We start from the raw sequence: 26,311 nt of genomic DNA, 5'->3' as shown, positions 1-26,311 counted from the left end.
AGAGGTTATGGTCTATATATAGGGTGGAAATACATTTTTAAATTCATTAATAAAGTACAGTTTGGCTTGGGTTCTGCCGATTTTCTATTAGGAATATATGAAAGGCATTTTCAATCTTATCTTGACTAAAATATTGCATTACCGCAAAGATAGTTAGCCTATTTCAACATTTATCTTAATTTCCTTTTTTTTAAGTAGGCTGCCTGCATTATTCCAGAGCATTGTTGTATATTGGAAACATTATATCAATCATCCCTCGTGCTCTTCTTCGTCTTGTCGATTCCGTGATTTCCGACAAAACCTGAAGAAGGCGTGTTGTTTGCGAAGCGGTCAGGTGACTCTGAGTTGTCATGTGGCGTTTACAGGCAGAGGAGGAGATCCCATGGAGAAAAACAACGTTCTGGGTCTCATCAAACAAAAAGCAGTTAGGTGGTTGTCTGTGCCCGGTTTGTTCGTCCCGTTTACACGTCCAACATGATGGATTGGACTAAATACCAGCTGTTCCTCGCGGGACTTATGCTCATAACTGGGTCTCTCAACACATTATCAGCAAAGTGAGTAGATTGATTTATGTTTTTCTACTAGTGTCCATGTGTTTGTAGTTACGTTACAATTTATTTCACTGTAGGAGAATTTGCTGTTAAACAGAGTTGGACCATTGTTTAACACAACATGTAGCTAGCTAAATGGTTAACTCTAATGCTTATTAGTTCATTATTTAGCTAACTTAACCAACGTTAATCGAGCTAGCTTGTTTGTTTTTGTTTCAAAGTATAGCTAGAAAAGCATGTTACCCATTCGTAGTTGTAGCTACTGTATCTATCAGCACGTAACGTGTTCTGGTAAACAGCATGCTAACATATTGTTAGCTTTATAATAAATGTGATGGAAGCTACAGAAAACTAATATGTAAGGACTGACATTTCAATTTTATTGACAAACTTAATACGATTGTTGCCAGGAAGCAACTGGCATGTAAAGACTCCTTAAACAAGTTTATCTAGTCAAATACATTCCTAACGTTATCCAAAATAAACTGCCTGTGTTTAACAGACATGCTTTGACTCAGGCATTGATGTTCTGTCACAGGATTGTAACGTTAATAGCTTAGTTCAGCTTTATTTGTAGGGTTAATACAGTAGCTAACATGAAAGATGTGTCATTATATAGCCTACTTCAAAGCTGCAACTAACTATAACTTTTTTTTTTTAAACAGAAAAAGGCACATCTGAGAGGCAGGAAACTAATGTTTTGCATTTGCCCTTGATTACAACAACAATTGATTTTCTTTTGACTGACAAAGGGATTAATCCACCAATAATTTCAGTCCTGAAAGGACTCCTCGTGTATATATAAGGGCTGCAATTTACCAACCAAATTTCACTATCAATTACCATGCAGATTATTATTTCAATACATTGATTAACCCTTTTGTCTTTAAAACACCAGACAATAGTGAAAAATGCCCTTTTTAATGTCTTTAAATTACTTGTTTTGATCAACCAAATCCCAAAGATATTCAATTTACAGTTATATAAAATTGTGGAAATCATCACATTAACGAAACTGGAGAGACTATTTGGTATTTTTTCTTGATAAACAACTTAACTGATTTATCACACTAATACATTTAGTCCTCTCTCATTACTGTCACGATAGGAAAAGGCTTGGTATCCTTGTGAAACAAGTAATTCAGCCTTTTAACTTCCCCAATAATCGATGATGTCAGCTCTCTGCTGCCGGACACGTGCACATCTCTGTCCTTTTGTGGGTTTTGTCCGTGAAACAAAACTCACAAATGTTGTATGAATCACGGTTTGAGTGCTAATGTGTCAGACAAAGCAAGCTGTGTCATGTTGCCCCAAGAAGAATATCAGCAACTAACAGGTAAAGTTTCACTACAGTCACCTGACACCAGCGTTGGTTTTAAAGCCTTACAGCGAAGATCAGTTATAGCATGTAGGTTGATAATTTTGGTGCAAGTTCCCTCTTTCCTTTCATGCAAACATGCACTTTATGAAGATATCTAACCCAAAACACAGTGACCACAAATAAACAAGAATAGTCCTTTGGATCAAGTTTCCTTCTTGTAGTGATAAGCTCAGAAGTTGTTGCATTTAAAGGAAGTGCTGTGTCATTAACTTTAGAGCCAACATTCCCTTGTCTTGCATTTTGAAGCAGACAGGACACCCACATGCTTGTCATGCGTTTTTTGACTGTCTGCCTATAAAAGTCACTGGGTTATGTGGACTTCAGTACTCAATAACTTCTCCAGTAACTTCCTGAAATTAGGGTTCCATTTTAGGTCCAGTTTTATTCTCTATTTATATGCTTCCACTCGGCCAAATTCTCCAGCAGCATAATGTTTCTTTTCATTGCTATGCTGACGACATACAGATTTACCTCCCACTGAGACCAAACGATCCGAGAAGCCTGGCTACAGTCTCAGACTGCATAGGAGATGTGAACCGCTGGATGGCCCATAACTTTCTCCAATTTAACACCTCCAAATCTGAAATGGTACTGTTCAATCCACCTAACATCATCCCTAGTCCCATCAGCCTCGGTCCACTATCCAGTACTATCAAACCCACTGCCAAAAAACTTAGGTGTTTTGACTCAGACTTCAACTTCACCCCACATATCAATAAAGTTGTCCAGTCCTGCTTGCTCCATATCAGAACCATTTCCAAAATAAAAAACATACTGTCACAGCACGACCCACAGACATGCCCTCATTTTCTCCCGTCTAGATTACTGCAACTCTCTTTTAACCGGCATCAACCACAAATCACCATCCCGTCTCCAGCTGGTTCAAAACTTAGCAGCCAGGCTTCTCACTGGTTTTAACAGATGGTAACACATTACTCCATCTTAGCTTCACTGGCTCCCTGTCCATTTTAGAATTGATTTTAAGATTTTACTGATCACTTTTAAGGCTCGTCACGGTCTGGCCCCCGACTATATCTCAGAGATGCTTGTCCCATACAAGCCTGTTCGCAGCCTTTTTTATCCTTTTGCCTTTTCTCTGTTCATCGCCACTTACTGACTGTCCTCTTATAACTAGCTATTTCCACTGATTTTTTTCTCCTTCCGGTCCTTTAGAGCTGCCCCATCTTTAGTTGTGTATGTGTACTGATGTGCTGTGTATATTTATGTTTTGTTTGTTTTTGTCCTGGTAAAGCACTTTGTCAGGGACTGTTCGTTATTTATTTAAGGGGCCACCGGAGGAGTTTTATAGATTCCCATTGTTTTTAACAGCCATGACATGCGTGACTAAACCTCTACATTCTCATCTGACGCATCACACTCCTCTGTTATGGTGTGGTGGCCATTTCAGTAGATTTACTCACTAACATTGTTGTGGAAACACAATAAGCATGGGAACTAAATGCACACTTCCTGCATTACTGCATTACTTCAAATACTAAGTTACTCCTCTAATAAACTAGTATTCACTTGAAATAAAACAATAAAATATTGAGACCATTCAGCAAGGCACTCTGGGTAACATTCAACACACAAACTGGTTGCTATGGACTCGTCACTAGGCTTCATCCACTTCGCCGTTTAAACAAAGTGGAATAAACGTATAAAAGTCCAAATCTAACATCAAATGTGGCATTTAGGAAACCTTTATTGCAACCTTGGCACGGTAAGATGTCCAGACTAGCAACAGTCATTTTTGTTTTTTACGTCCTGCTGCTGCCATCGTCAGCCAGGAAATACTTTTTTTTTACTAAAACAGTATATGAAATCAGATGTATTACCTACCACCATTTAGTTGTTTTGTGTTATTTAAGATATTTATAAAATATCTGATCATGTCAGACGTAATTATTCCACTCATTTTTTAAACAATGCAATTATCCGTTTCAGCCACCAGGGGGCAGCTCCCCCTGCCCCCCAGCAAACTCATGGGTCAGACCCATCTGGTAGCGAAGGAGGGAGAAACTAAGAGCTACATGGAAAAATATGGACCAAACAAGCCACTTTGAAATGTTGCTGTTTCATGGACTGAAAAATGTTGGATGACCCTCCCCTCAGCAAAGAATAAAAAGACATGACCCTCCCCTATTGTCCTCCGGTGGTTCATTCCATAAATACCAAATGGTCCCTAAGCTGTTGTTTTTAAAGGTGCTATACAAATAAAGTTATTATTATTTTTATTGACTTTACAGTATTTTATGTGAGGGCCTGTGAAACAAATGTACCTTCAATGCAGAAATCTTCACACTAGTATTTTTCAGTTGATTGCTGGTGAAAAGCAAAACAACTCTGTAACAGACTCACACAGTTGTTAATTAGGCGGTTACTTTTTATGTTTATAAAATGTCAGAAAATGGTAAATGCCTGTTATGATTTCCCACAGCACAAGGTGATGTATACAGATTGCTTGTTTTGTCTGACCAAGAGTCCAAAAAATATTTATATATTCATTTTAATATTGTATATGACAGAGAAAAGCAGCGAGTCATCACATTTGAGAAGCTAAAGTTTGGCAATTAAAAAAAAGACAAACAATGAATCGCTTATTAAAATAATTGCTTATTAATCGACGAATCATTGCTGCTCTGTGTGGCAAACCACTTTCTCATTTGGGTGTATTTATGTATAGTTGGTTGTGTAAAATGTCCATGATTAAGTTGTAATCGTGTCTTCTTGTCTGACAGATGGGCTGACATGTTCTCAGCGAAGGGTTGCCATGATGACCGTGAACATGCATTTACTCACCCTTTTGTCCAGGTAAAGTAATAAAGGTGACAGGATTGTATCGATTTTCACTCAGCACCACATTTGCCAAAAAAGGGCGGTATTGATCCTCAATTCTTTCATGGTCCTGACCGCAATGTGTCTGTAGCACAATTATTAAATACTGTCAGGTACCTGCTTCAAAAATGTGTCATGTTTAGTTATTGATTAATCAGATAGTTACTGATTTAAATCAAAATAATGCCAATTTTAGTTCGGACACAGCTGTGTATGCTGACACGGTGGTTCAGTGGTTCCGGGTTTGAACCTTGGGCCCTTCTGTGTAGAGTTTGCATGTTCTCCCATGTGTTAGCTTGTTTTTGTTTTTTTTATCTGGGTTCTCCAGCTTTCTCCCACAGTCTAAAAGATACACAGGTTAATTGTGTTGACTCTACTGGCCGGGTTAGCTCAGTTGCTAGAGCGGGCGCACACACGTAGAGGTTTATTCCTCGACGCAGAAGGTCCAGGGTTCGAGTCCGACCTATGACAGTTTCCTGCATGTCTCTCCCCTTTCATATCTCAGCTGTCCTCTCCATTAAAGGCAGGAATGCCCCAAAATAATAATCTTAAAAAAAAGTAAAATCCAATCAGTAATTATTTTCTGAACTGCTGTTAAATCAAAAATTATAATCTGTTTCCCCTCTGTGTCTTCCTCTCACTCTCCCTGTCCAGGCAGTGGGCATGTTTCTGGGCGAGTTCAGCTGTTTTGCGGCCTTACACATCTTACTTTGCTATGACAGACGTCGCCCAGAGCCCATGATAAACCCAGGCCAGAGCTTCAACCCTCTCCTCTTCTTCCCACCCGCCATGTGTGACATGACGGCCACCTCCATCATGTATGTTGGTAAGTGAACTTTTGTTTAAAGTGCTCCTGTGTTGTTTATCTGGTGTTCGTGGTAGGCATTAGCATTTGAAAGCTTGTGTCCTGATCTATTTTTCCACGTCAAAGGTCAATAAAATGACGTAAATCCCATTAGCCAAACAGAAAAGATGATCTACTTCTCTTTAAAGAATCCATTTGTCAGGAAAAAGATAATCGAATCAAAGATAGTGTTTGGTTTCCTCAGTGTCACTTGGGTGTGGTTTGCAGCCACTGCCTTTCAACTTCATTGAGTAGAATGATTTGATTGTTTATGTGTCATGGAAAAGAAAGAAAGCATTTCCAGATGATACATTTTATCATGTGTCCAAGACATATGTCCTTTGTGGACAATAAAAAATGTGTAGAAAATGAACTTGGTTAATGAAAGTTTTTGGGTTCTCAGCTCTCAACATGACCAGCGCCTCCAGCTTTCAGATGCTGCGCGGAGCCGTCATCATCTTCACTGGTCTGCTTTCTGTGGCGTTCCTGGGGCGACGCCTGCTACCCAGTCAGTGGCTCGGCATCTTCATCACCATCTTGGGCCTGGTCATAGTGGGCCTCGCCGACTTCTTCAGCGGGCACAAAGACGACACGCACAAACTTAGCGACGTCCTCACAGGTGAGGTGGATTTTAGTTTCGGTGTGCTTTATGTGCTGCTGTAATCATCTCTGGTCAATCCATGGTGTTGCAATATAACAACAGGAAAAGTAAATAAAGTGTAGCCATTATTTGGTTAAATGTTTTGTTATGATACAGTAGAGCAGGCAACATATCTACGTATGAAATCTCAGTACAACATGAAACTACATTGAAAAGGATTTACAATTTATTTATAACAGCAGTAAATTAAAGACGACTACTCTCTTCTGTCCTGCAGGAGACCTTCTGATCATCATGGCTCAGATCATTGTTTCGGTGCAGATGGTCCTGGAGGAAAAGATTGTCTATAAACACGATGTCCATCCTCTTCGGGCTGTTGGTACTGAAGGTACAGCAGTTGTTCACCTGCAGTTACACGCAACATGTGTTTGTCACCAAATCAAATCACCAAAAGGGGGAAAAAAATGGTACCCCCTCAACTCACAAAAGGACAGAAGAACACAAATCGAATGAGCCAATGTCCTGAATTCCCAGTGTTAAAATAAGTAAATAGTCAAAGGTCAAATAACAACAGATACCAGTCACCTTCTAAGAGGAAGGAAGATAGAGTATTGTAGAATTTTAGAGACCCTTGTGACAGTGACGTTAGATGCACAGTATTTGCAAAAGGATAAAGTAGGAGGGACTGAGGAGTACTGAGGGACAAACACAGTGTACACAGAGTTTGACCAAATCAATTAATAAATGTTAAAGCAGCACTAATCAATGTTTTACATTATCAAATTACTGTATTTCATGTGAAAAGGATCTCTTATAGTGATGACCCCACAGCTCTTCTGAGCTTTTCAGCATCTTTCAGCCCGTTATTTTAGTTTTACCGACTGCAGCTTTAGTCTTTTGCTTTACTCTCAGCGCTCTCTTGTTTCTAGCAACGCCAGGCAGCAGTTTTTAGTGGAAAAGCTCTCAAATCCAACTGAATGCGACCTGCTCAGCACCAAAAGGCAGACAGAGAGTTAGCAGCCAGCTGGTGAACATGGTGGAGCATTTAGCAGCTAAATGAGACCAAAACAGCTAAAAGGAGTGAATACTGGAGTTACATCAGCTGGCCAGAAACAACTGCTAATTTTGTTATGCGTCTGCTTGATGTGTAAATCCGCTGTTGCGGCTGTAAGCAGCCCAACAAAGTGCTGCCACAAGGGACTAAACCCTGAGAGATGCATAAGCACACTGTGACACGCTCGAGATTGTATTGCAATAATTTATTCCTCCACACTAGCACTACATTTGCATATTTACTAGGTGGATTTTTGATCATTGTCATCTTTTGAATGATTTCTTCAAAAATATTTGGCCACAGGTATCTAATAGCATTAGTCTTACTGTTTTATATTTTAATCTTTTGTGAGCTATTTTTAATGAATGTCTGCCACTTGTATCACCTTATTGCCCTTAATTATAGGACAATGGTTCCCAACTTGTGGGTCGTAAGATAAATCTGAGGATTTGCAACATGACTAACAAGGGGGAAAAGCACGGAAAACATTCCTGCAACCAAAGTTATGCTTATATTTTTTTTAGACTTTCCTCTAATCTTTGCTATTGTCTTGTGAATAACTGGAGCAAAGGTAAATGCAGCAAGGTACGTAAGTCACTCTTTGGTTGAACTGGTCACATGTGGTGATGAATGGTTGCCAGAAGACTTGATTTTAACCTTTTGTGTTGTCGACCATGCAACTCCCGGGTAAAAATTAACCCATTTTTAATGCTTTTGTCGAGATTTTTGTGTTTTTTTGTTTCCCTTTTCTCCCTACCACCAGATTCGCCACTAATATCAACCTATTACCACTATAGTTTACACTTTAAATTCATGGTCAATAAGCTCATTTATATGAAATTATACCTCTTTAGCTTAGTTTAAAAAAAAAAAAACTAAACTAATTATGATTATTTTGACAAATGGTTACGATTGAGTGCACAATCACAGACTGACAAAAGTTTAGTCAGGATATTGTCTGGAAACCATTTCATTGTTTTTTTCAAATGCTATACAAATTTAATAAAACACCCAAAATGCAATGAAAGTAGTGAACTGATCATTTATTTTACTTGCGAGCAGGTGGGTTGAAAGGGTCACAAGTTGTTCAAAAAGGTTTTGGACCACTGTAATAAGTCATCATCATAAATTCTGTTTTCCATTTCCAGGTTTCTTTGGGTTCTTCGTCCTGTCGCTGCTTCTCATCCCGATGTACTTCATCCACGTCGGCAACTTCAGCGACAACCCACGGCAGGTCCTGGAGGACGCGCTGGACGCCTTCTGTCAGATCGGACACCAGCCTCTCATCCTGTTGGCTCTGCTGGGCAACACGGTCAGCATCGCCTTCTTCAACTTTGCTGGCATCAGCGTCACTAAAGAGATCAGCGCCACCACCCGCATGGTGCTGGACAGCCTGCGCACGCTGGTCATCTGGGTGGTGAGCCTGGCGCTGGGCTGGGAGCAGTTTCATGGCCTGCAGGTGCTGGGCTTCCTGGTCCTGCTGGTGGGTACAGCGCTCTACAATGGACTGCACCGCCCCCTGCTGGCCAGGATACCATGCTGCGCTGCCATGGTGAACACAGAGGAGCAGGAGGACAGCCCAGGAGAAAGAGAGAGACTGCTGGGGGACGGCAGTGTGCAGACCGGCGACCAAAGCTAAGACTTGAGCCCCGATGACGTCCCAGTAAACTGGGAATGAAATGAAAAATGAATCATCAACATCTTTTTAAAGTGTATCAAAATGTCTGAGCTTCTACACCAAGTGGTTTTTCCACTTGTTATTGTAAATAAATAGCTTCTCCTTCTCTATCTTGTAGTTTTAAGGCTGTAACGCACACTAAGAAAAAAAGGGAACTGTCATTAAATCACACTTGTTAAATGGTGTTTTAGTATTTTTACTCAGGCCTGTGTTGACCTACAGAAGACAAATACATGTAATGAGATGTAATGTGTTGACAAAAAACATATTTTTTAAAAGAAAATACACTTCTGAAACAACGCAAAGTCTTGAAACATGTTTGTGCTGCACGATTAGATATTGTTTTTGACAATCAATGGATTAGTTAATAGGCAGAAAGTGAATCTGACAAGGTTTTAATAATCACTTTATTGCCACGATAGTTAACCTAAGTATTTTCTCTTTCCAGCTTCTTAAAAGTGAAGACGTGTTGCTTTTTTCTTTGCATTATCTATATCGTTTTAAACTCAATATTTTTGGGCTTTGGACGGTTGGTTGTACAAGATATTTGAAGACGTCATCATAGAACTGGTGAGTTGAAATGTTTACCATTTTATGACATTTTGTATCCTAAATGATTAATCTATTAAGTCACAATGCAGTCTGCATGAAGTGCTGCTCAGGTGTGTAGAAAGTGTGTCCTTCCGGTGCTCTTCAGCTTGGGGAACCAAGTGTACAAGGGTATAAGGACACTGAGGCACTCTGGAGGGTAAAGTTTAAAAAGCCTTTGGTATATTTCTTGGCTAAATCATTCAAACAAGGCAACGCGTTTTGGCAGTTGAGGCCTTTATCAAGGCAAGTATAAAATGTTTGCATTTGAACTTATCTTATAGCCTATTGGCCAGTACACTGTCAGAAATAATGTGCAAAATGTGTACCTTAAGGGGTCCAACAGCTCGTCACTGGGGCAGTACCCTCGAAGTAACACCAATTGTGCCCCTTTACAAGGGTACATACTTGTTCTCTTACAGTTTGTACCCTTTTGGGAGCAAATGTGTACCCCTGGGGACAATAATGGACCGTAATGCTCTAGGACTATGAATTTCAGAACTTCATGATTTCCTTGACAGCCCTGAGGCACTAGCCATCCCATCCCCCAACATAATTTTGGTCACACACTGACATCTTACTTATTGTACCCCTATATGTTCGATAAATGCTACAGACATGGACCCTTGCTCACATTTGTATCCTTTCAACCTAGAAAAAGTACAAATGTGTACCTTATGGATCAACTATGATCCTTTGGGGGTACATCACCAGCAGTTGTACCTCAGAAAACATAAATGGACCTCAACTGTACCTTTATTTCTGACAGTGTAGTCACATAATTGATGTGAACAGGTAGTCACATGACAGACCATATTCAGCAGTAAATCAATCAGCAATAATCAAACACAATATATAGGAGAAAAAAATCTATTAATGGAAAAAATGATCAACAGATTTTTTTTCAAATGCTTCTAAATACAGATTTTTTTCATCAGAAGGGACGGAAAAGGAAATGACCGTAATGATATCTGACGATATAATGAACACTATAAAATAATGTTTTTAAATGCATACTTGTGAAATATACATCATCCTTTAACTTGAAATAACATTATTCTCTTCCTTGAAGCCTCACTGGCTCCGATAGGATGAAAATTCAACCAGAATTGTGATGAAGATTAGACTTTTGAGCTCGGTGAGCAGCCAGTAAAAGGGTCCAGTGTCACCATTCCCAACACCAGCAGCTGACACCTGCCTTCACTTCCTGAGTCAACCCAACTTCCTCCCTGAAGACCGGTCTTATGCTTTAATGGAAGTCAAAGGTTAAACGCAGGAATCCCCAGAGATCCACACACACGACCCCCGTCCAGGAACAGGAGGAAGGAACATGTGTTAATTGACCAAATACACATGAACCACATGAACACACTGATGAAGAAGTTAATGTCGTTGCAGATGAATTGGAATCAGCTACTTGACAAAACATCCAGGAAACCGATTGCCTTGAAAAAGGTATGTTTATGTTAACTTTATATCTTCTTGTTAGCTTAACTTTAATTTAGTTGTATTTACTTAATTGTGTTAAGTTGTCCAACTTAAGAATGGCAAGTGATTTTAACTTTTTCTTTCTAAGTGTGGTCGAATAATCATTTAAATTCAATAATCACTGGGCTGTATAGAGAAGAATGGGTCCTTGTTAATTTAATTGTTACAAGGTGACACAGCTGTATGGTCTCAGACCAAAATGAACACGCACGCACGCACGCATATATTGTGTCTTAGTAACACACGAAATGACCGCTAGATGGCAGCACTTTGCCACAAAAAAAAATGAAACAGCTCTTCAATGTGTGGCTGGTTAGGGTTCTGGGCTGCTACCTTGTCAACTACTGAGAAAAAACAAAGACATTACATGATGTAGTCTGCAGTAAGATTATGGTAATGAAGCAGAATTAATCCATTATAAATAGATAGATAGATCTTTAAATGGATATAAATACAGTACAGGATTTTTAGTGATGCACAACCCTCTAAAATGAATATCTTGAATATCTACAGCCCTAAATAACTTGACACGCAAGGCAATCTTCAATCTTCTAGGAGATATATATATATATATATATATATATATATATATATATATATTTATTATTATTATTATTATTATTTTAGCAATAACTAATTTTATTTTATTTTAAATTGTAAGCTGTTACTGGGAAGAGCCAGTATGTGTTAATCACATTTCGTTTTAGGGAAATGTGTTTATAGTGCAGCAGCTAGACAGTTGGACCAAGATTCACAGCCTGTGTAATAAAAATAAAATTAAAATAAAACTGAGCCAAAGTAGTAAATAAGACTCCTGGGACAGCTTGGAAAAAACATTTCCAGTAGCTGTTTTCTGGACAAATTTGTCCCGATGTGAGCTGTCCTCCCATGAGACAAACTGACCCCAGAGCAAAAATAAGCCTGTGAAATACTAAAAGATAGATAGATAGATAGATAGAGAGATAGATAGAGCCCCATTTAAAGTATTTATATTTTGATCTTTTTAACCATCCCTGAAATGTGTTTTTAAAAACATTTAATAATGATGTTGTCTTGAATATAATCTGCAGATTTCCATATAAACTGTGTCATGTGTAAAGGAGATTAAACATCTCTGCTCTGCACCTTCAGACCTGCTGCTGCTGTTTGGAGTTTCTCGGCTGATGAATCGTATTGTTCCACTGCTACGGATTGATTTGGCGGAGATGTGAGGCATTAAAGCTGCAGGGTGAGAATGCTCTGCTCTGCGTCACACTGCTGTAAATATACAGCCTGATGACGGCCCTTAATGCATCACCGTAAACATTTCTTTACGGTGTCATGTAAATTCAATACAAATACAAATGCTTATTTTGTAGCTTTTTGCCACATTTGTTTCAACTTAAAGACGTTTTGGAACCTAGTTGGTAGGCCTAAAGAAGTGAACATTATTTCGGTTTCTAAAGCAAAGCAGTTAGCATCAATAATGTAATTCTTTTTTCCCTTTTCAGCTATGCCTATTTATAGTAAGACTATGTGTTGTATGCACAGTCAACTCGCATATAGTGTCCTTGGGTTTGGTGAAAGACGCTATGTAAATATGTAAGGTGAGGGTTTGACATGTGGTGGCTGTATCACTCTAAATAAGAACCAACAGCTGGATGGAGACGGATAACGTTATTAAGCAGCACTTTACTGTTCTTCCTATGTGTTCTTCCCACTTTATCAGCTCCACAACAACAACACTTCCCTGTTTTACTCCATCACATGTAGCTGAACTAACCAATCAGACACTAGTAGAACTCCGCATAACGTGAGAAAAACCACAGAGGCAGATTCTTAACTGCCGATGTAAATAGTTAAACATGTAAATATGCAAGTACTGACTGTTTAAACACACATATGCAAATAGTAAATCGTATAAACATTGTAAATAATCTTTTTGAAAATTAACTCAAATATATGAATTGACTTGTAGGCTACATCTTACAAAAATAAGTTATTTTTATATTATTAGGCTATTATTATTATTATTAGTAGTAGTAGTATTATTATTAGTATTATTATTATTACTACAGGCTATCTGCTATATCTTTCCTTGTTAAACGACTGCCAACTCAATCATTAGGACAAAAATCGGAACTATGCTTTAAAAAACGTATCGACCATAGGCCTATGCGACATAAATGACTATGTTTTTTGGGGGGTTTGTTGCAGTGGTTTCTGCTCCTGATGGCAGCTCGCCACCCTGCAGGAGAAGCAGCAGCAGGAGGCCTAATGGTTTGTTATTATGACCTTTTGTGTTTCCATTAGTCTCTCCTGTGCAGTATTTAGCTCACTGCGCTGCTTACAGTATGTGATTTAACCGTGTGTACATTTGCACACCGGACCTGTAGAGGGCCCTGAACCTGCCGCACAAGAGGCGACTTTAATCTGTTGTAATGTAAACACGTGGTTTTGCTCAAAGGCACCGAGTCACCGTCATATTTAAAAGCTTCCATTAAAGCAGCTCCTTCAGCTTGTTTACAGCAGAGGGCAGGCCGGGGTGAGTGTGATTAGTCTACCACTCCAGTGTCCAGCTAATGATGACCACTTAATGTTTTAAACTCTGACTGTGCACAGCAAAGAGGCAAAAGCGCACTACCACAAAAGGAAACACAGGGCAGCCGTCATCATTCATTCATTCTACCTGCAATAGTGGACCTTGGTTCTGTCATTTGGATAATCTTACCCAATCTTACCCGTTATTAGCAGAGGTGGAAGAAGTACTCATATCTTTTACTTCAGTAAAAGTAGCAATACCACAGTGTGGAAGTAAATTCATGCATTTCAATTTTTACCAAAGTAAAAGTGCAATTAGCATCAACATTTTACTGTAAGTAGCCTACTCATTTTGCAGACTGGACCATTTCAGAATCATTTAGGCTATATTATATTATTGGATTATAATTATTGATGCATTAATGTACATTTATGTTGCAGCTGGTAAAGGTGGAGCTAATTTTAATTACCCAATATTATATTATTAATAATATATTACCAATAAAATCTTATCTTAATAATACATCAAAATGTAGTTGTTGATTTATATGTTGTACTAGCAATCTAAATTTGCAAAGTAACTTGTAAGTAAAGGTATCAAAGGAATGAAGTGGAGTAGAAGTATAAATAAGCAGAAAATGGAAATACTCAAGTAGCCTACCTACCTCAAAAGTAGCCTATAGCCACTCCAGGAGCGCAAGTGCCACTGAGAGTTTACAGATCATCGCCTGTGTTTCTGTAAGGCCACTTTGAGTCTGTGTAACACTTATTTAACGCCTGAGAAACAAGTTTCCAATCAACACCAGTCAACTCCAGATCATTTCACTAAAAAAATCAACACCTATTACAACTTTAAAATTGTAGACCGTTGTGACGAACTCCAGACTGTAAGGATTGGGGGCATTTTGGGTTTTCTTTGTCTTCCTGTGATCAGATTTTTTTCAATTTGACGGTGAATGTTTGCTGTTTGATTCTTTCTCTGTCTGCAGCTGCTGCAGTCGCTCAACATGGACGGCATACAGCAACTAAAGCACTGGGGAAATGTAAGTACAGTTGTGATGTCATTTCCATTTTAGGCCACTTTATACTGCTACTCCAGGACTTTTTTTTTTTTTTTTTTTTACTCCTTTACATATATTTGACACCTTTTAGTTATTAGTTACTTTTCACAGATTGAAATTTTGCATTAAAACCACCATATACCTTCAACCTTTAACCTTGATAAAGCACATTGGAAATACAATCAATTAACATTACAATAACTTGTTTAAGATGTAACCAGTGGTTTATCTTTTCAGCTTGTGACCTCTCAGTTGTCAGCAGAGACATTTCACCTTTAAACTCACATGGTTTCTTTTAAATAACTGTTTAAAGCCCAAAGAGTTGAAATCATCCAACATTTCACATTAAAAGAGCAAAAGATGAATAGAAATTTTAGCATAGATTATAGTTTTCTTTCTTTTTCCATTAATCATCTCACTACCCTAACAATTTATTTTGTGACTCTTAGGAGGGCCTTGACCCCTAGGTTGGGAACCACTGGACTAAACTGTATATACAGTAATTTAAAATTAGCTGTATACTGTATATATATTACTGAGAGTATTTTTCTGCAGAATGTGTACTTTTACTTTTGCTACTTTAAGTACATTTTGCTGATAATACTTCTGTACTTTTACCTAAAGATCATCATCATCACATAGTTTCACAGTCAGAAAACAAAAGCCATCCCTTTCCGCTGACTAACAGTTGATTTCAATTTCAAATGATTTAATCACGTTTTTGTTTAATTGTCGATGCAGTTTGCTCCGATCAAAATGAAAACTACATTTGTAACAAATAAAAATTAAAAAAGGGGGAAAAAATAAGCCAATAACCAGAAGAGAGAACATTTTGTCACTGGGGGGAGCTGCTTGTACATTTACTGCCTTCACATGCTCATTAATGTTTTATGGATTCTGTTTAACTACCTTCCCAACCTGATGATATGGAAAAAAAGTGAAGTGTTCATTGGCTTGAAACAAGAGATAACTTTGAGTATGTGTACTTTACTTGATTACTACTATTATATATGGTACTCTGGTACAAATATTGTACTTTTAACTCCACTATATTAGTATACAATATCACAGCTCTTACTTACTTACTTCGTTACTTTGTATATTAAGATTTAGCCTAATATACTTTTGCACCCTTTACTTTTATTGTCAGAGGTATTGTAATGTATACTGTCTATAGCTTTTTAAAAGTTGTCTCTCTTCTTACTTTCATTTCTAATTTCATTGTTTAATTCAAATAGCTCTTCGTCTGTTTTATCTGTTCTTATCGCTCTAATCTTACATAGAAACACTTTATTTTAACTTAAACATAAAATGTGATGCATTGTTACAGCTTAAACTAAGAGTATAGACCTATTAGCTCCATCTTGACCAACCACAACAGTAAAACACGTACATGTTAATGTGACAGTGATGTTGATTAGATACTAAAATACACAATAATAAAAGAGTCACAGGGGGCATTTTCTGTATAATCAGTACTTGTGTTTTTGATACTGAAAGTGCATTTTGCTGGTAATACTTCAGTACTTTTACTTACAGTTTTGAATGCAGGACTTTTACTTGTAATGGAGTATTTGTACTTTGTGGTACGGATACTTAGAAGATCTGAATTTGTTCCAACACTGTCCAGAAGATGCTTCATGTGAACAAAGACGAGATAAAGGAAAAATGTATAATTTGATTTAAATTTTAGAACACATGAAGACAATCGTGTTTCATAAAATAAATACACAAAGTAGAACAAGACACATCACAGGACAATGGACATTTTACCTCCTAAGTGAAAAATCTTTTGAGTTCATCTCCACCTCAGAGAGAGTTCAGTGTTTGAAATAAATTGGATGTATTCAGGATCACATAAACAGGGACAGTCTTGTTTTGACTTTATACACATTTCTCTCTGGAAATGATGGCAGGGTGCCATACAGAAGGCTGTGTACAATGGCTCAGGTCCCATTAAATCTGCGAAAGTTCCTTCCTGAGGCAAACATTGCCAGAAATAGTAATCTTGGCTTGGAGCTGGAGTCTTCCAGAGGGGGAGCAATAATTCTCAGTGTAATAATGGAAATCATTTAATTCTGTCCTGCAGCCTCTGATCCAGCAGCGCTACAGTCTGAGGTGCTCATTCACTCTTCCTCCGCCTGATAAGGCTTCCTGAAAAACACACAGCGAGCAATCAGGCGACAACAATGGGCTCCGTCAGACGCTTTAAACTTCAGGTAGTCGGCGGTGCACAGCAGCACAGCTTTGTTTTCATCCGCAGTGAGCATCATAAAAGCTTTGACTTTTTGTTTTCATGCTGTTTGTTTCAACTGCACTGCAGAGTGTTTGGGCTGTTCAATGATGGCCATAAAGTAGAGCTGCTGGCTAAACCATTCATGTTTAAGCTGAATAAGGAATTGTTAGTCATTTTTATCATGTAATGGAGTTAGTTATGAATAGTAAATGATAATCACAACTTTTTCACAACAAATATGTTTTGGTCTTTATTAAACACTAGAGTTTAAGAAATTGATGGGAAAAGATCCTTTGTTCAAGTAAAAGTACATAACAATGTAAATAATACTTTGCAACATTGCAAGTAAAAGTCCTGCATTCAAAAACCAAAAGTAACCCAAAAAAGTAACCATTCTGCAGAAAAATGTCCCCTTTGACTGATATGTCATGACATTATTAGATTGTCGGAGTTGCTTTACTTTATATACAGTTATATTTAAATTCTAAAACTTTAGCAGAGATATTTAGAAATGGTTTTAACTTTAGTTTATCATGTTAAGTATAGCTAACTATATCTATCAAATAAATAAGTAAAAAATAGAATGTTTCCCTCTGACATGTAGTGGAGTAGAAGGATAAAGTCCAATGGAAATACTCAAGTAAAGTATATCAGAATTGTATTTACCGGTATGTACAGTTTTTGAGTAAATGTACTTTCTACTTGACTTGCAGTGCATGATTGTGTTTGTCTATTAGGGATGATAATGATGAAAATCTTGAGACTATAAGGTGACTAAAAATGGATTAAGTGGACAACAGGACAATATTCTGTTTCCAAACTACTTCAGAAGAAAAACAATCAGACTTTTTTTTAGGATTTTACAACTGTGAGTTTTCTTTTTTTACACAACAGTTTCAAGTCTGGAGTAGTTACAGTCCCTTAACCAGAGACAGGAGTCACTGGCAGTGGCAGTGATCCCACCTGCCATCATTTATACAGCTCCACAGAGGACTGGCTAGGAAAAGGGAAATAGAGGTGAATAATAGTAACCAGCAGGGCTTTGGCTGAAAAAGTCATATTTCAGTTTTTACAGGTGATTTATGGATCAAATGCATGCTTTTTTTTTTTTTTTATATTCAATTTTCAGACCTGAACTTCTACAATTCTGCATGGATATGAAGCCAGAAGCAATGTCAGATTTATTCTTACGTGCATTACAAAACTATACACTTTGTGCTGCAGGTTAATGTTTATGCCCCGGCTCTCTCCTCTTAAGAGCATACATAAAAATCAAGTGATGGGTGCATTAAAACGTATAACTGCTTGAAACGATGTAATCAGACTGCAGGATTACTGCATGGCTTCTTCACGGCACAAACTGTCTCTGTGGTAGATACATTGTGATGTTTTCATGAGCACAATTACCTTCTGCATCCTCCGTATGTCTACAGTCCTCACTGTGATTCAGCCCTAAAAAAGAAATCATCTGTCCAAACTGAAACACTTTTTTGTGTGTAATTATTATTCTGTATTTTCATTTGAATGTAGATGATAATATAAGCAGATGAAATGCACCCTTTACAGAAAGAAACAGTACATTTGCTTAATTTTTGTCAGGACAAAGTCTGTGTTATAACATGTGGAGTGGCTCATGAAACATCACACAAATCCATATGTTATAATGTTTAAATCCTCTCGGTGTGTGTGCATGTTCAAAAGGAAACCCTTTTATTTCTTCAGGGACTTCTAAATCAGGCAGACACTAAAGGGCACAAACATGTGCAGGAATTGATACATGTGCTCCTCTGCCTTTAAAATCTTTCTAAAGAAGTGTGGTGTCGCATGCATTTCTTTCCTATACGGTAAATCACAATTTCCACAATTTATTCAAAACAAATACACACCAATTAAATTTCCATAACAGCAACGAAACATATTTGTCTTCATGATTGCAAACCGCAAATGCTCTCCTGAAGTATGGATTTATATCATACAGTACTGTAGCTGAAAAAACCTAAACGTGATATTAAAATGAACCCCGGCTTGTCAGCCCTTTTAAGCAGCGGCGGTCTGTAAAGGCCTGATTTACAGTCTATGGTAAAGGCTGATCTGAGGCCTGTGCTTTTTAATGTTTCCCACTGAAAAGCTCATCAGCACCTGAAATAACTCGAGGCGTGCTGCGTCTGCTACATCCTCTTCCCTGGATTGTTTTGACTGCATGATGGAGGGCAAACGTTAAATCTCTATTTCTAATTTTAACCCGGAAAAGTGTCACTCGAAAACAGCATGATAGGAGGCAGTCAGGGTCATCGGCGCTTCCGCCCGCATGAATCAAGACTAAATGAATGCGGGCTTCAGAAGCCATTGTTTCTCCACATGCGAGAGAAACATGCGATCGGAGAGTCTGGGGGGGGGGGGAACAGTATCAAGGCAGGACAGTAGGAGAGTTCATTTTTTATTGACAGTTAGAAATATATAGAAAGTATATTAATTTAAACGTATAAACATGATAATAAAATGTATTATTGCACATATTTTAAATATGTTGTTTCAGGTCAATTAAGATAGATTCGTTCAAGTTAAAGCAGCAGGAAAGATTATAATTTGCATTTCTACTATTTAAATTATAAAAAGGTTATTGGCCAGGACCCAACGTGTAAATCTAGTTGGGCCTCGCGGATGAAGTATCGCCTCTGAAGTTAATTGTGTTTTGGTTTTAGAGGGGAATCGGTTTCCTCTGTTTATTATGAGCATGGGGACGGATTTGCGTCACCGTGCAACTTGCAGGTCGAGATAAAGTTGCACAAATATTGAAAAAGGGAAGTTCTAACAGTCATTATAAAAGTCCCCCCCTCTGCTCCGGAAGAAATAAGGATTTGTGCTGTATCCTAAAATACTAAAACAGGTTCTATTTTTGGGGGCAAATCTAGCAGGAATATCCGCTCATTTAACACGAATCACAGCCCATCAAAAACAGGATGAGTGGAGCTAATAGAGCCTCTCCTGGACTCGCGGGGTCATTTGATTACACGTCCATTTTGTACAGTTAATTAAATGATTAGATATCCACTATACCTATTTTACTATTTCATACAATACAACCGAGTGGCATATTTATCGATTTGATCTTTTAATTTTTTGCAGGGTAATATAAGTATTTAGTGTTGAAAAGTGCCTTTTTTTGGAAAATATGTGTAGTGCACTGAGAGTTAATGGGTATAATGTTTTTGTGTGCGGTGATGGGTGTGGGTTCTCTTTAAGTGATCAATCCATCATCTCAGGATCAAAATGACTGTGTGTGTGTGTGTGTGTGTGTGTGTGTGTGTGTGTGTGTGCGTGTGCGTGCGTGCGTGTGTGCGTAGTGTTGTGTTGGTTACACATCATCCTCATTTGTAAGGGCGTGATGCGAGCGAATGCAAAACAGCCATTGGCTCAGAAAGCAACCAATCAGTGTCAGGGGAGAAACTTCAGAGAGGAACTGCAGGGTTTGGATTTCAGAGTTGGGAGAGCGATTTTGGCACTGACACAAAGAGGACGGTCATCTATCCCCCTAAAACGCCATCCCTGCTTTTTTACATGCCTGTCCGTTTATACACTCTTCTGAGAAACAATAAGACTCATTAGAGGCTGCGGGATGTACACGGCCGGGCTGAACCCGTTTTACGCGTCAAATTTTAGCCTCTGGTCTGCGTACTGCGCGGGGGGCTTCGCTGTGGATACGATGAAGAAACCCTCGTTTTGCATCGCAGACATTTTGCAGGCTGGAGATGGAGAGAACATCCCGGGATCGTCGGCCGTCATGTTGCATATGGGACACCACCACCGCGCGCAGCACGGGCACTCCGGCAGCTCGCCGCTGCGCCCTTCTCCCGTCGCGCCCGAGCCGTCGGTGTACGGCGCGAGGGTGAGTCCGACGTCTCCTTACCACAGACACGGACTACAGCTAACATCAGTCAGAACTGCATTTAACTCCCAACAAGCTCCCCCGCCTTCAAGCAAAGACCTCAAATTCGGAATTGATCGGATATTGTCGACAGACTTTGATCCAAAAGGCAAAGAAAAGTCGTCATTAAAAGGTAAGAATCAAGATTTTATTACACGCTGAATTTTCCAACACTTTTGTGGTGTTTATAGTCAGCCAAGGGAAACAATACATAGGGAGGGATGTGTTTTATGGCCATTTCTTTTAATGATATCATTAACAAGACAGTCCAAACTTTAGAAACTGAAAGCAACAAACTAGAAGCAGCTAGTGTAAAGTACTAGTTTATAACACTGACAGGCTTGTTCTCAGAGTAGTAAGAGCCCAAATAAGCTCATAACATGCACTTTAAGAAGTGAGCCCTGTGGGGAATCCTCTGCTCTGTTGCCCCCTAACCAGATAGGTCAGAGGTCAGGATCAGCTACAAACAGCTGGAAGTTTGCTCAAAGACACTTTAGCAGTCACACTTGAACTTTGAATTTGGTTGATGGTCTCTCTAAATACTAGACCATCTTGCCCCCCAGGTTGCCAGTGTGACTCTTTGTTTCCTGACTGAAGCCCATCATCTCTCGCTTTGTAACAGATCTCACATCCATCGTTAGCTCGAACCGTCAGTCAGGGATCCACATCCCCATTCAGCCTCCGGCCAGCCAGTACTTCTCCTGCATAGACCCCGGGATGAGCGACGCGTCCACCATGATGAATTCACTAGGCAGCAGCAGCAGCAGGCATTCAGGCCAGCATCAGTTTCAGGACACCTTCCCAGGTAGTCACCACATGTAGGACACGTAACAGACAGGAAACTGGCCCGTCCAGCTCTCTGTTTGGAGGTGTGAGACACCTGCAGTGAATGTTCTTCTGGTTTCTGTTCTGTTTTGTTTTAACCTCACGTCCTCCTCCATGTCTTTTAGGTCCGTATGCTGTCCTCACTAAAGACACCATGCCACAGACGTACAAGAGGAAAAGGTCGTGGTCGAGGGCAGTGTTTTCAAACCTGCAGAGGAAAGGACTTGAGAAGAGATTTGAAATACAGAAATATGTCACCAAGCCGGACAGAAAACAGCTGGCTGCGATGCTCGGGCTGACAGACGCTCAGGTAAGAAGCATGTTGACTAAAAGGTCTTATTTTAGGATGACATCTTGCAAGAATGGTCAATTATTTTTGGCACAAACCACATCAACAAAAAAAGTTTTTGTTTGTTGATGAAAGAGATTATTATTGAAGGCAGGCCTTCAAATTAAATAAGCAAGGTAGGTTTCTTTTCCATTTATTAGCAGTTCAGATGATCAAATAAACTGAGATTAAAATGTATTTATTTTACCTGTCAAGCCATTAAAATGGTTATATATTAATATTTTGTAGGCTTGGTTTTTGTTGTCATTTTATTGTTGGATACCATGATGATGATGTAGCTATATTATTTACTGTATAATTTAACAATTTGATATATTTTCTTTGAATATGGACCCCAGAAAGAAGATCCAAATAAACAATGAAACAATAAGACCACTGTTTCCTATTGTTTTGGCTTTGTCATATTTAATAATTAAATTTTTTATAAATTATATTTATTCTTAATTCTTTACATGGTTTAATGCTGCCGTCTTCACTCTTTCAGCTTATAAAAAATACTTGAAACACCCACATGATACTAAGACTACAAATTCCAAAAAAAACTGCAGTGAACAATGCTCCCAATGTCCTCACTGGTAGCTATGGCACTGACAAACCAATGAAATGATATCACATTAAAATGTGGGCTTCCATATTTGAGGGGAGAGTTGCAGTTACATTCTTGAAGTCTAAAATATCACACATAAGCCTAAAGTATTCAACAAGGTTTATCTGCAACCTGTATTCCTTACACAGATTCAAGGACAAGAACTTGATATTTAAATGAATTAATTAATTAACAAAAGACCCAAAGAACTCCAGATGTTTAATTGAAGTTGGCAATGCATCCTAGCCGATGCAACCGGATTGGCTGAGAGACGTGCCAGTGAAATGTCACCACATCTTGAGCAACACTTGTTTACATTTCATCACACTGTACTAACGTCACATCCACTTAATCTCATCCAGCAACATATCAACATGAATGAAAACAAACACAGATTATCTCATTTTATTACTATTTCTATATAATATTACATTAGAATTTTTTTAATTTTATTATTATGGTAACAACATTTTTCCCGTCTTCTAATGTTTAATAATTTTTGCACTGTTAAATTTTGTATGCTGCTGTCTTTGCCACTTCTCCTTTGCATCAGAGGTCTCACACAGCAATGAGACTTACCTGGTTAAATAAAGGTTCAATTGAATCTTCCTGGGCACTGATAAGCTTTTAGCCTTGGAATGTGTGTGTGAAGTAGCTATAATGAGTGCATCTATTCTCAAGGTAAAGAGTAAGAGTAAAACGTTTTTGGAGGCATTATATCCAAAAATATTTAAAGAGTGTGACTTAGATCTAAAGTGCCAAAATTCCTATATGTTATTCATAAAGCCTCTGCTTAATTTTTTACCTGGAAAAGAAAATGTAAGACTATTAAATACATGGACATGCAAACAGGCTGCAGTTGTAGGCCTACTGAATTAGACACATGATACAGTCTGATTTAATAGTGCCTGTGTGTTTTCAGGTGAAGGTGTGGTTCCAGAACAGACGCATGAAGTGGAGACACTCCAAAGAGGCCCAGGCTCAAAAGGACAAGGACAAGGAGCAGGCGGACAAGAGTGCGTCTGAGTCCGGCAGCAGGGAGCCTAAAGAGCCGGCTGAGGAGTCAGAGTGTGAGAGCGAGGGACGGAGCGAGTGTGAATCCGACGACGCTCCGGAGGAAAACTCTGACGAACTTTTGGACATTTCTGAGCAAACAAACCAAACCAGCGTGATCATGAGCGGGAGCGGGCCGGCGAGCAGCGCGGAGGCAGCGGCCACAGACACGGAGGCCTCTCAGATACTGAAATGAAGGCTTTAGTCTATGAACAATGAGTTTTATTTTATTTTTTTGACAGAAGAACGACAGTGATGTTAAAACGCAAGTGGAGTGTCAATTCAATGCCACTATAAGGTGTCTGCGGCCTAAAGCCAGGGCTGTATCGGTCTAATTCCTGGGAACAAGTGGAGCAACATTGTTCACATGACACATTATTTTAGCCCAGACAAGCAACATAGCCCCAAAATCATTTGTTGATTTTATTAGATTTTGTCTCGTTTTTCGGCTCTCTTTAAAGCTCTAATGATAAAAATTTTTTAAATGTAACTTCCGGCCACCTTCAGTGTCTCCTTACTGTCGTTTTCCTCTCAAGAGCTTTCGAGTGCATCATTTTTTCCTCATCTGAAGGAAATAATGCGGTTGTGAATTTTATTTTTAGGTTATGAACCACTCGTTTCACGTGATCAATGAAATCTCAGAACATCACAGCAGTGTTCATGTATGTGTTTTGTTTGGATATATAGTTGTGCTATTTCGTTAATAATAATTTGCACTGAAAATAATGTAAATAAAATGTTTCATACTTTGAAAATCGGATCACGATGCATTTTTATTATTATTAAGTCTGTTAGTAATATTATTATTTATATTAGGCCTATTCTTTAATTGTAGGAATTTGTTATGTTGTTATGTTATTCGCTATTCAGGAGTCAGTCATTTTTTTGTTCTAAACTGACTCAGTTTAATTTTGGTGTCAACATATATATAGGCTACAGCCTATATATATGTTTATATATATATTTATATATATATAATGTATGTATATAATATGTAAGTAGTAAGTAGGGAAAATAAAACTGTCAAAATACACAGGAAAAGTTGTATGCACAAAAATATGCAACAAAACAAATACAATAAATTAATAAATACATATTTCTAGAAAATACGAGTACTGCTGTCCAGAATGGGGTGGTGTAATTCACAAAAATAAATAATATATAATTTGCGTAATAAATACTTAGGCCTATGAGTCACATCATTTGCATACAGGACTGGTGTGCAGCCAACTGATATTTACTTTTGTCGAATATTATTAAAAAGAAAATGTTTTTATGTTTTATAAATGTAATTAATTAAATTTGAAATGAGGAAAACTGAGCACGATTTTTTCCCCTTCAGTTAACGTACAAACAGTCTAAAAGGTTGAGAGGACCATCTCAGACCTCCATTATAAATGTATACATCTTCTTCTCCTTTAAGAACATTAATGCAACTCAACTAAATTCCTCCTGAGGAGGTTGCTGCTTCGGCAGCGCAGAAAGCGAGAGGAGAAGAAGAAGAAGAAGAGAGTAATTTATAGTTTGTATACATTTACTGGCTCCAGATAGCAGCAACAACCCGGATGAGTATATTTTATGCAACCAGACACAGATACAATCAACATCTCCTCCATTTATAGTGTTGCTAACCTCCCTCTGCAGACCAGAGTCCACTTCAGATCTGCACCTTTTTAATATGACTAACAACAAAAGACTAACGTGAGAAGACAGAGTTGTGTTGAAATGTAATTTCCCAATCAGCCTTATCATGATGGTCAACTGCTCGAGATTTATAAGATAGAACGGATCCACATTATTGCTGCAATACGCATCCAAATTGTGCACATGTGCAGCACAATCAAACCTGTTTAAGGATGTTTAATGACATGATGTCATGACACACTCCCTACCTTTACATGTCTATTAAGTCTACCTGTGTCTGTCAGAGTAATTATATTTTATAAGAGCCCCATAAATCTGGAATAACTCATGATGGCTCTGTACTGTCATTCCTCAAACTATACCGGAGTTTTGAGCAAACTAACCTTCAGTGTCTTTAAAAAAATATCAATATTCCTATGTAGACATTGTAATCGTCATATATGCCTAATGCATAAGTATTTTGCTGAAAAAAAACATGATGATTTATCCAGAAAAAATTCCTACTGAATAAGTGTTTTCTAAACCCAGCTGCAGTCCAGTGGCAACATAAATATTGTGTAAGATAAGAGGGTTGTGTGCATGTATCTAAGAGCTCCAATGACTCCTGCTGAATATTATGCATCATTTACAGGTTAATCTGTCACAATCTGCCTTGGCTATCTAGAGGCCTGTTGATGGAAAAATAAGTTTAATCAGGTTTACATCAAATAAACAACCATCACAATGTATCCTAAACACCAGTGGTGGAAGATGTACAACTACAATTAATAGTCCTGCATTCAAATGTTTATTTAAGTAAATTCAAGTATGAAAAGTCCTCATTATGCAGAGCTGGTTCTGTCAGCAGGGCCGTAGCCAGGATGTTAGAATTACCAACGTCATAAGTAATTTAATGTAATTTAGTTGTAGTTTTAGTACTATTCAAGTATATTTACTCTACATTTTAAATGCTATAATTCTTTTTCAAAGACTTCTCCGCATTGCTTGGCATAAATTGATTAGACTGATTATCTATTGGCCCAAAAGTAGTCGAATTTGAGTCAACGAATATTGGAGTCAAAATACCAACCATGTTTTAATTATATCATA

At 38.3% G+C, this 26,311-nt stretch overlaps 2 protein-coding genes across 3 annotated transcripts; both read left to right on the top strand.

The window, feature by feature from the left end:
* The first annotated feature begins 353 nt into the window (after positions 1-353).
* On the top strand, positions 354-9,246 carry slc35f6 (solute carrier family 35 member F6). Its single transcript, XM_078274919.1, has 6 exons — positions 354-554; positions 4,674-4,746; positions 5,425-5,596; positions 6,018-6,233; positions 6,493-6,603; positions 8,418-9,246. The coding sequence occupies exons 1-6, from the start codon at positions 475-477 to the stop codon at positions 8,906-8,908; spliced, it is 1,143 nt and encodes a 380-aa protein (XP_078131045.1). The 5' UTR covers positions 354-474; the 3' UTR covers positions 8,909-9,246.
* An 11,063-nt stretch (positions 9,247-20,309) lies between these two features.
* On the top strand, positions 20,310-24,335 carry hlx1 (H2.0-like homeo box 1 (Drosophila)). 2 transcript variants are annotated; one of them, XM_078275177.1, is made up of 4 exons: positions 20,310-20,898; positions 21,388-21,570; positions 21,716-21,900; positions 23,448-24,335. In XM_078275177.1, exons 1-4 carry the CDS (start codon positions 20,457-20,459, stop codon positions 23,772-23,774), a joined length of 1,137 nt encoding a protein of 378 aa, XP_078131303.1. In that variant the 5' UTR covers positions 20,310-20,456; the 3' UTR covers positions 23,775-24,335. The 2 variants fall into 2 exon arrangements, with proteins under 2 accessions (XP_078131303.1, XP_078131304.1); XM_078275178.1 differs by lacking the exon at positions 21,388-21,570.
* Positions 24,336-26,311: the final 1,976 nt, after the last annotated feature.

Source organism: Sander vitreus, chromosome 18 (genome assembly GCF_031162955.1).
Source record: "Sander vitreus isolate 19-12246 chromosome 18, sanVit1, whole genome shotgun sequence".
Lineage (NCBI taxonomy): Eukaryota > Metazoa > Chordata > Actinopteri > Perciformes > Percidae > Sander > Sander vitreus.
Note: the sequence above shows the minus strand (reverse complement) of the source record. Positions and strands in the feature narration are given on the sequence as shown.

What these genes read in the sequence shown, in the direction of transcription:
- hlx1 (XM_078275177.1), top strand. Translation starts at nt 20,457, where the DNA reads ATGTACACGGCCGGGCTGAACCCGTTTTACGCGTCAAATTTTAGCCTC. An exon ending in AGAAAAGTCGTCATTAAAAG is followed by an intron (nt 20,899 to 21,387) that starts GTAAGAATCAAG and finishes GCTTTGTAACAG; the next exon opens with ATCTCACATCCATCGTTAGC. An exon ending in GTTTCAGGACACCTTCCCAG is followed by an intron (nt 21,571 to 21,715) that starts GTAGTCACCACA and finishes CATGTCTTTTAG; the next exon opens with GTCCGTATGCTGTCCTCACT.
- slc35f6 (XM_078274919.1), top strand. Translation starts at nt 475, where the DNA reads ATGATGGATTGGACTAAATACCAGCTGTTCCTCGCGGGACTTATGCTC. An exon ending in CTCAACACATTATCAGCAAA is followed by an intron (nt 555 to 4,673) that starts GTGAGTAGATTG and finishes CTTGTCTGACAG; the next exon opens with ATGGGCTGACATGTTCTCAG. An exon ending in CACCTCCATCATGTATGTTG is followed by an intron (nt 5,597 to 6,017) that starts GTAAGTGAACTT and finishes TTGGGTTCTCAG; the next exon opens with CTCTCAACATGACCAGCGCC.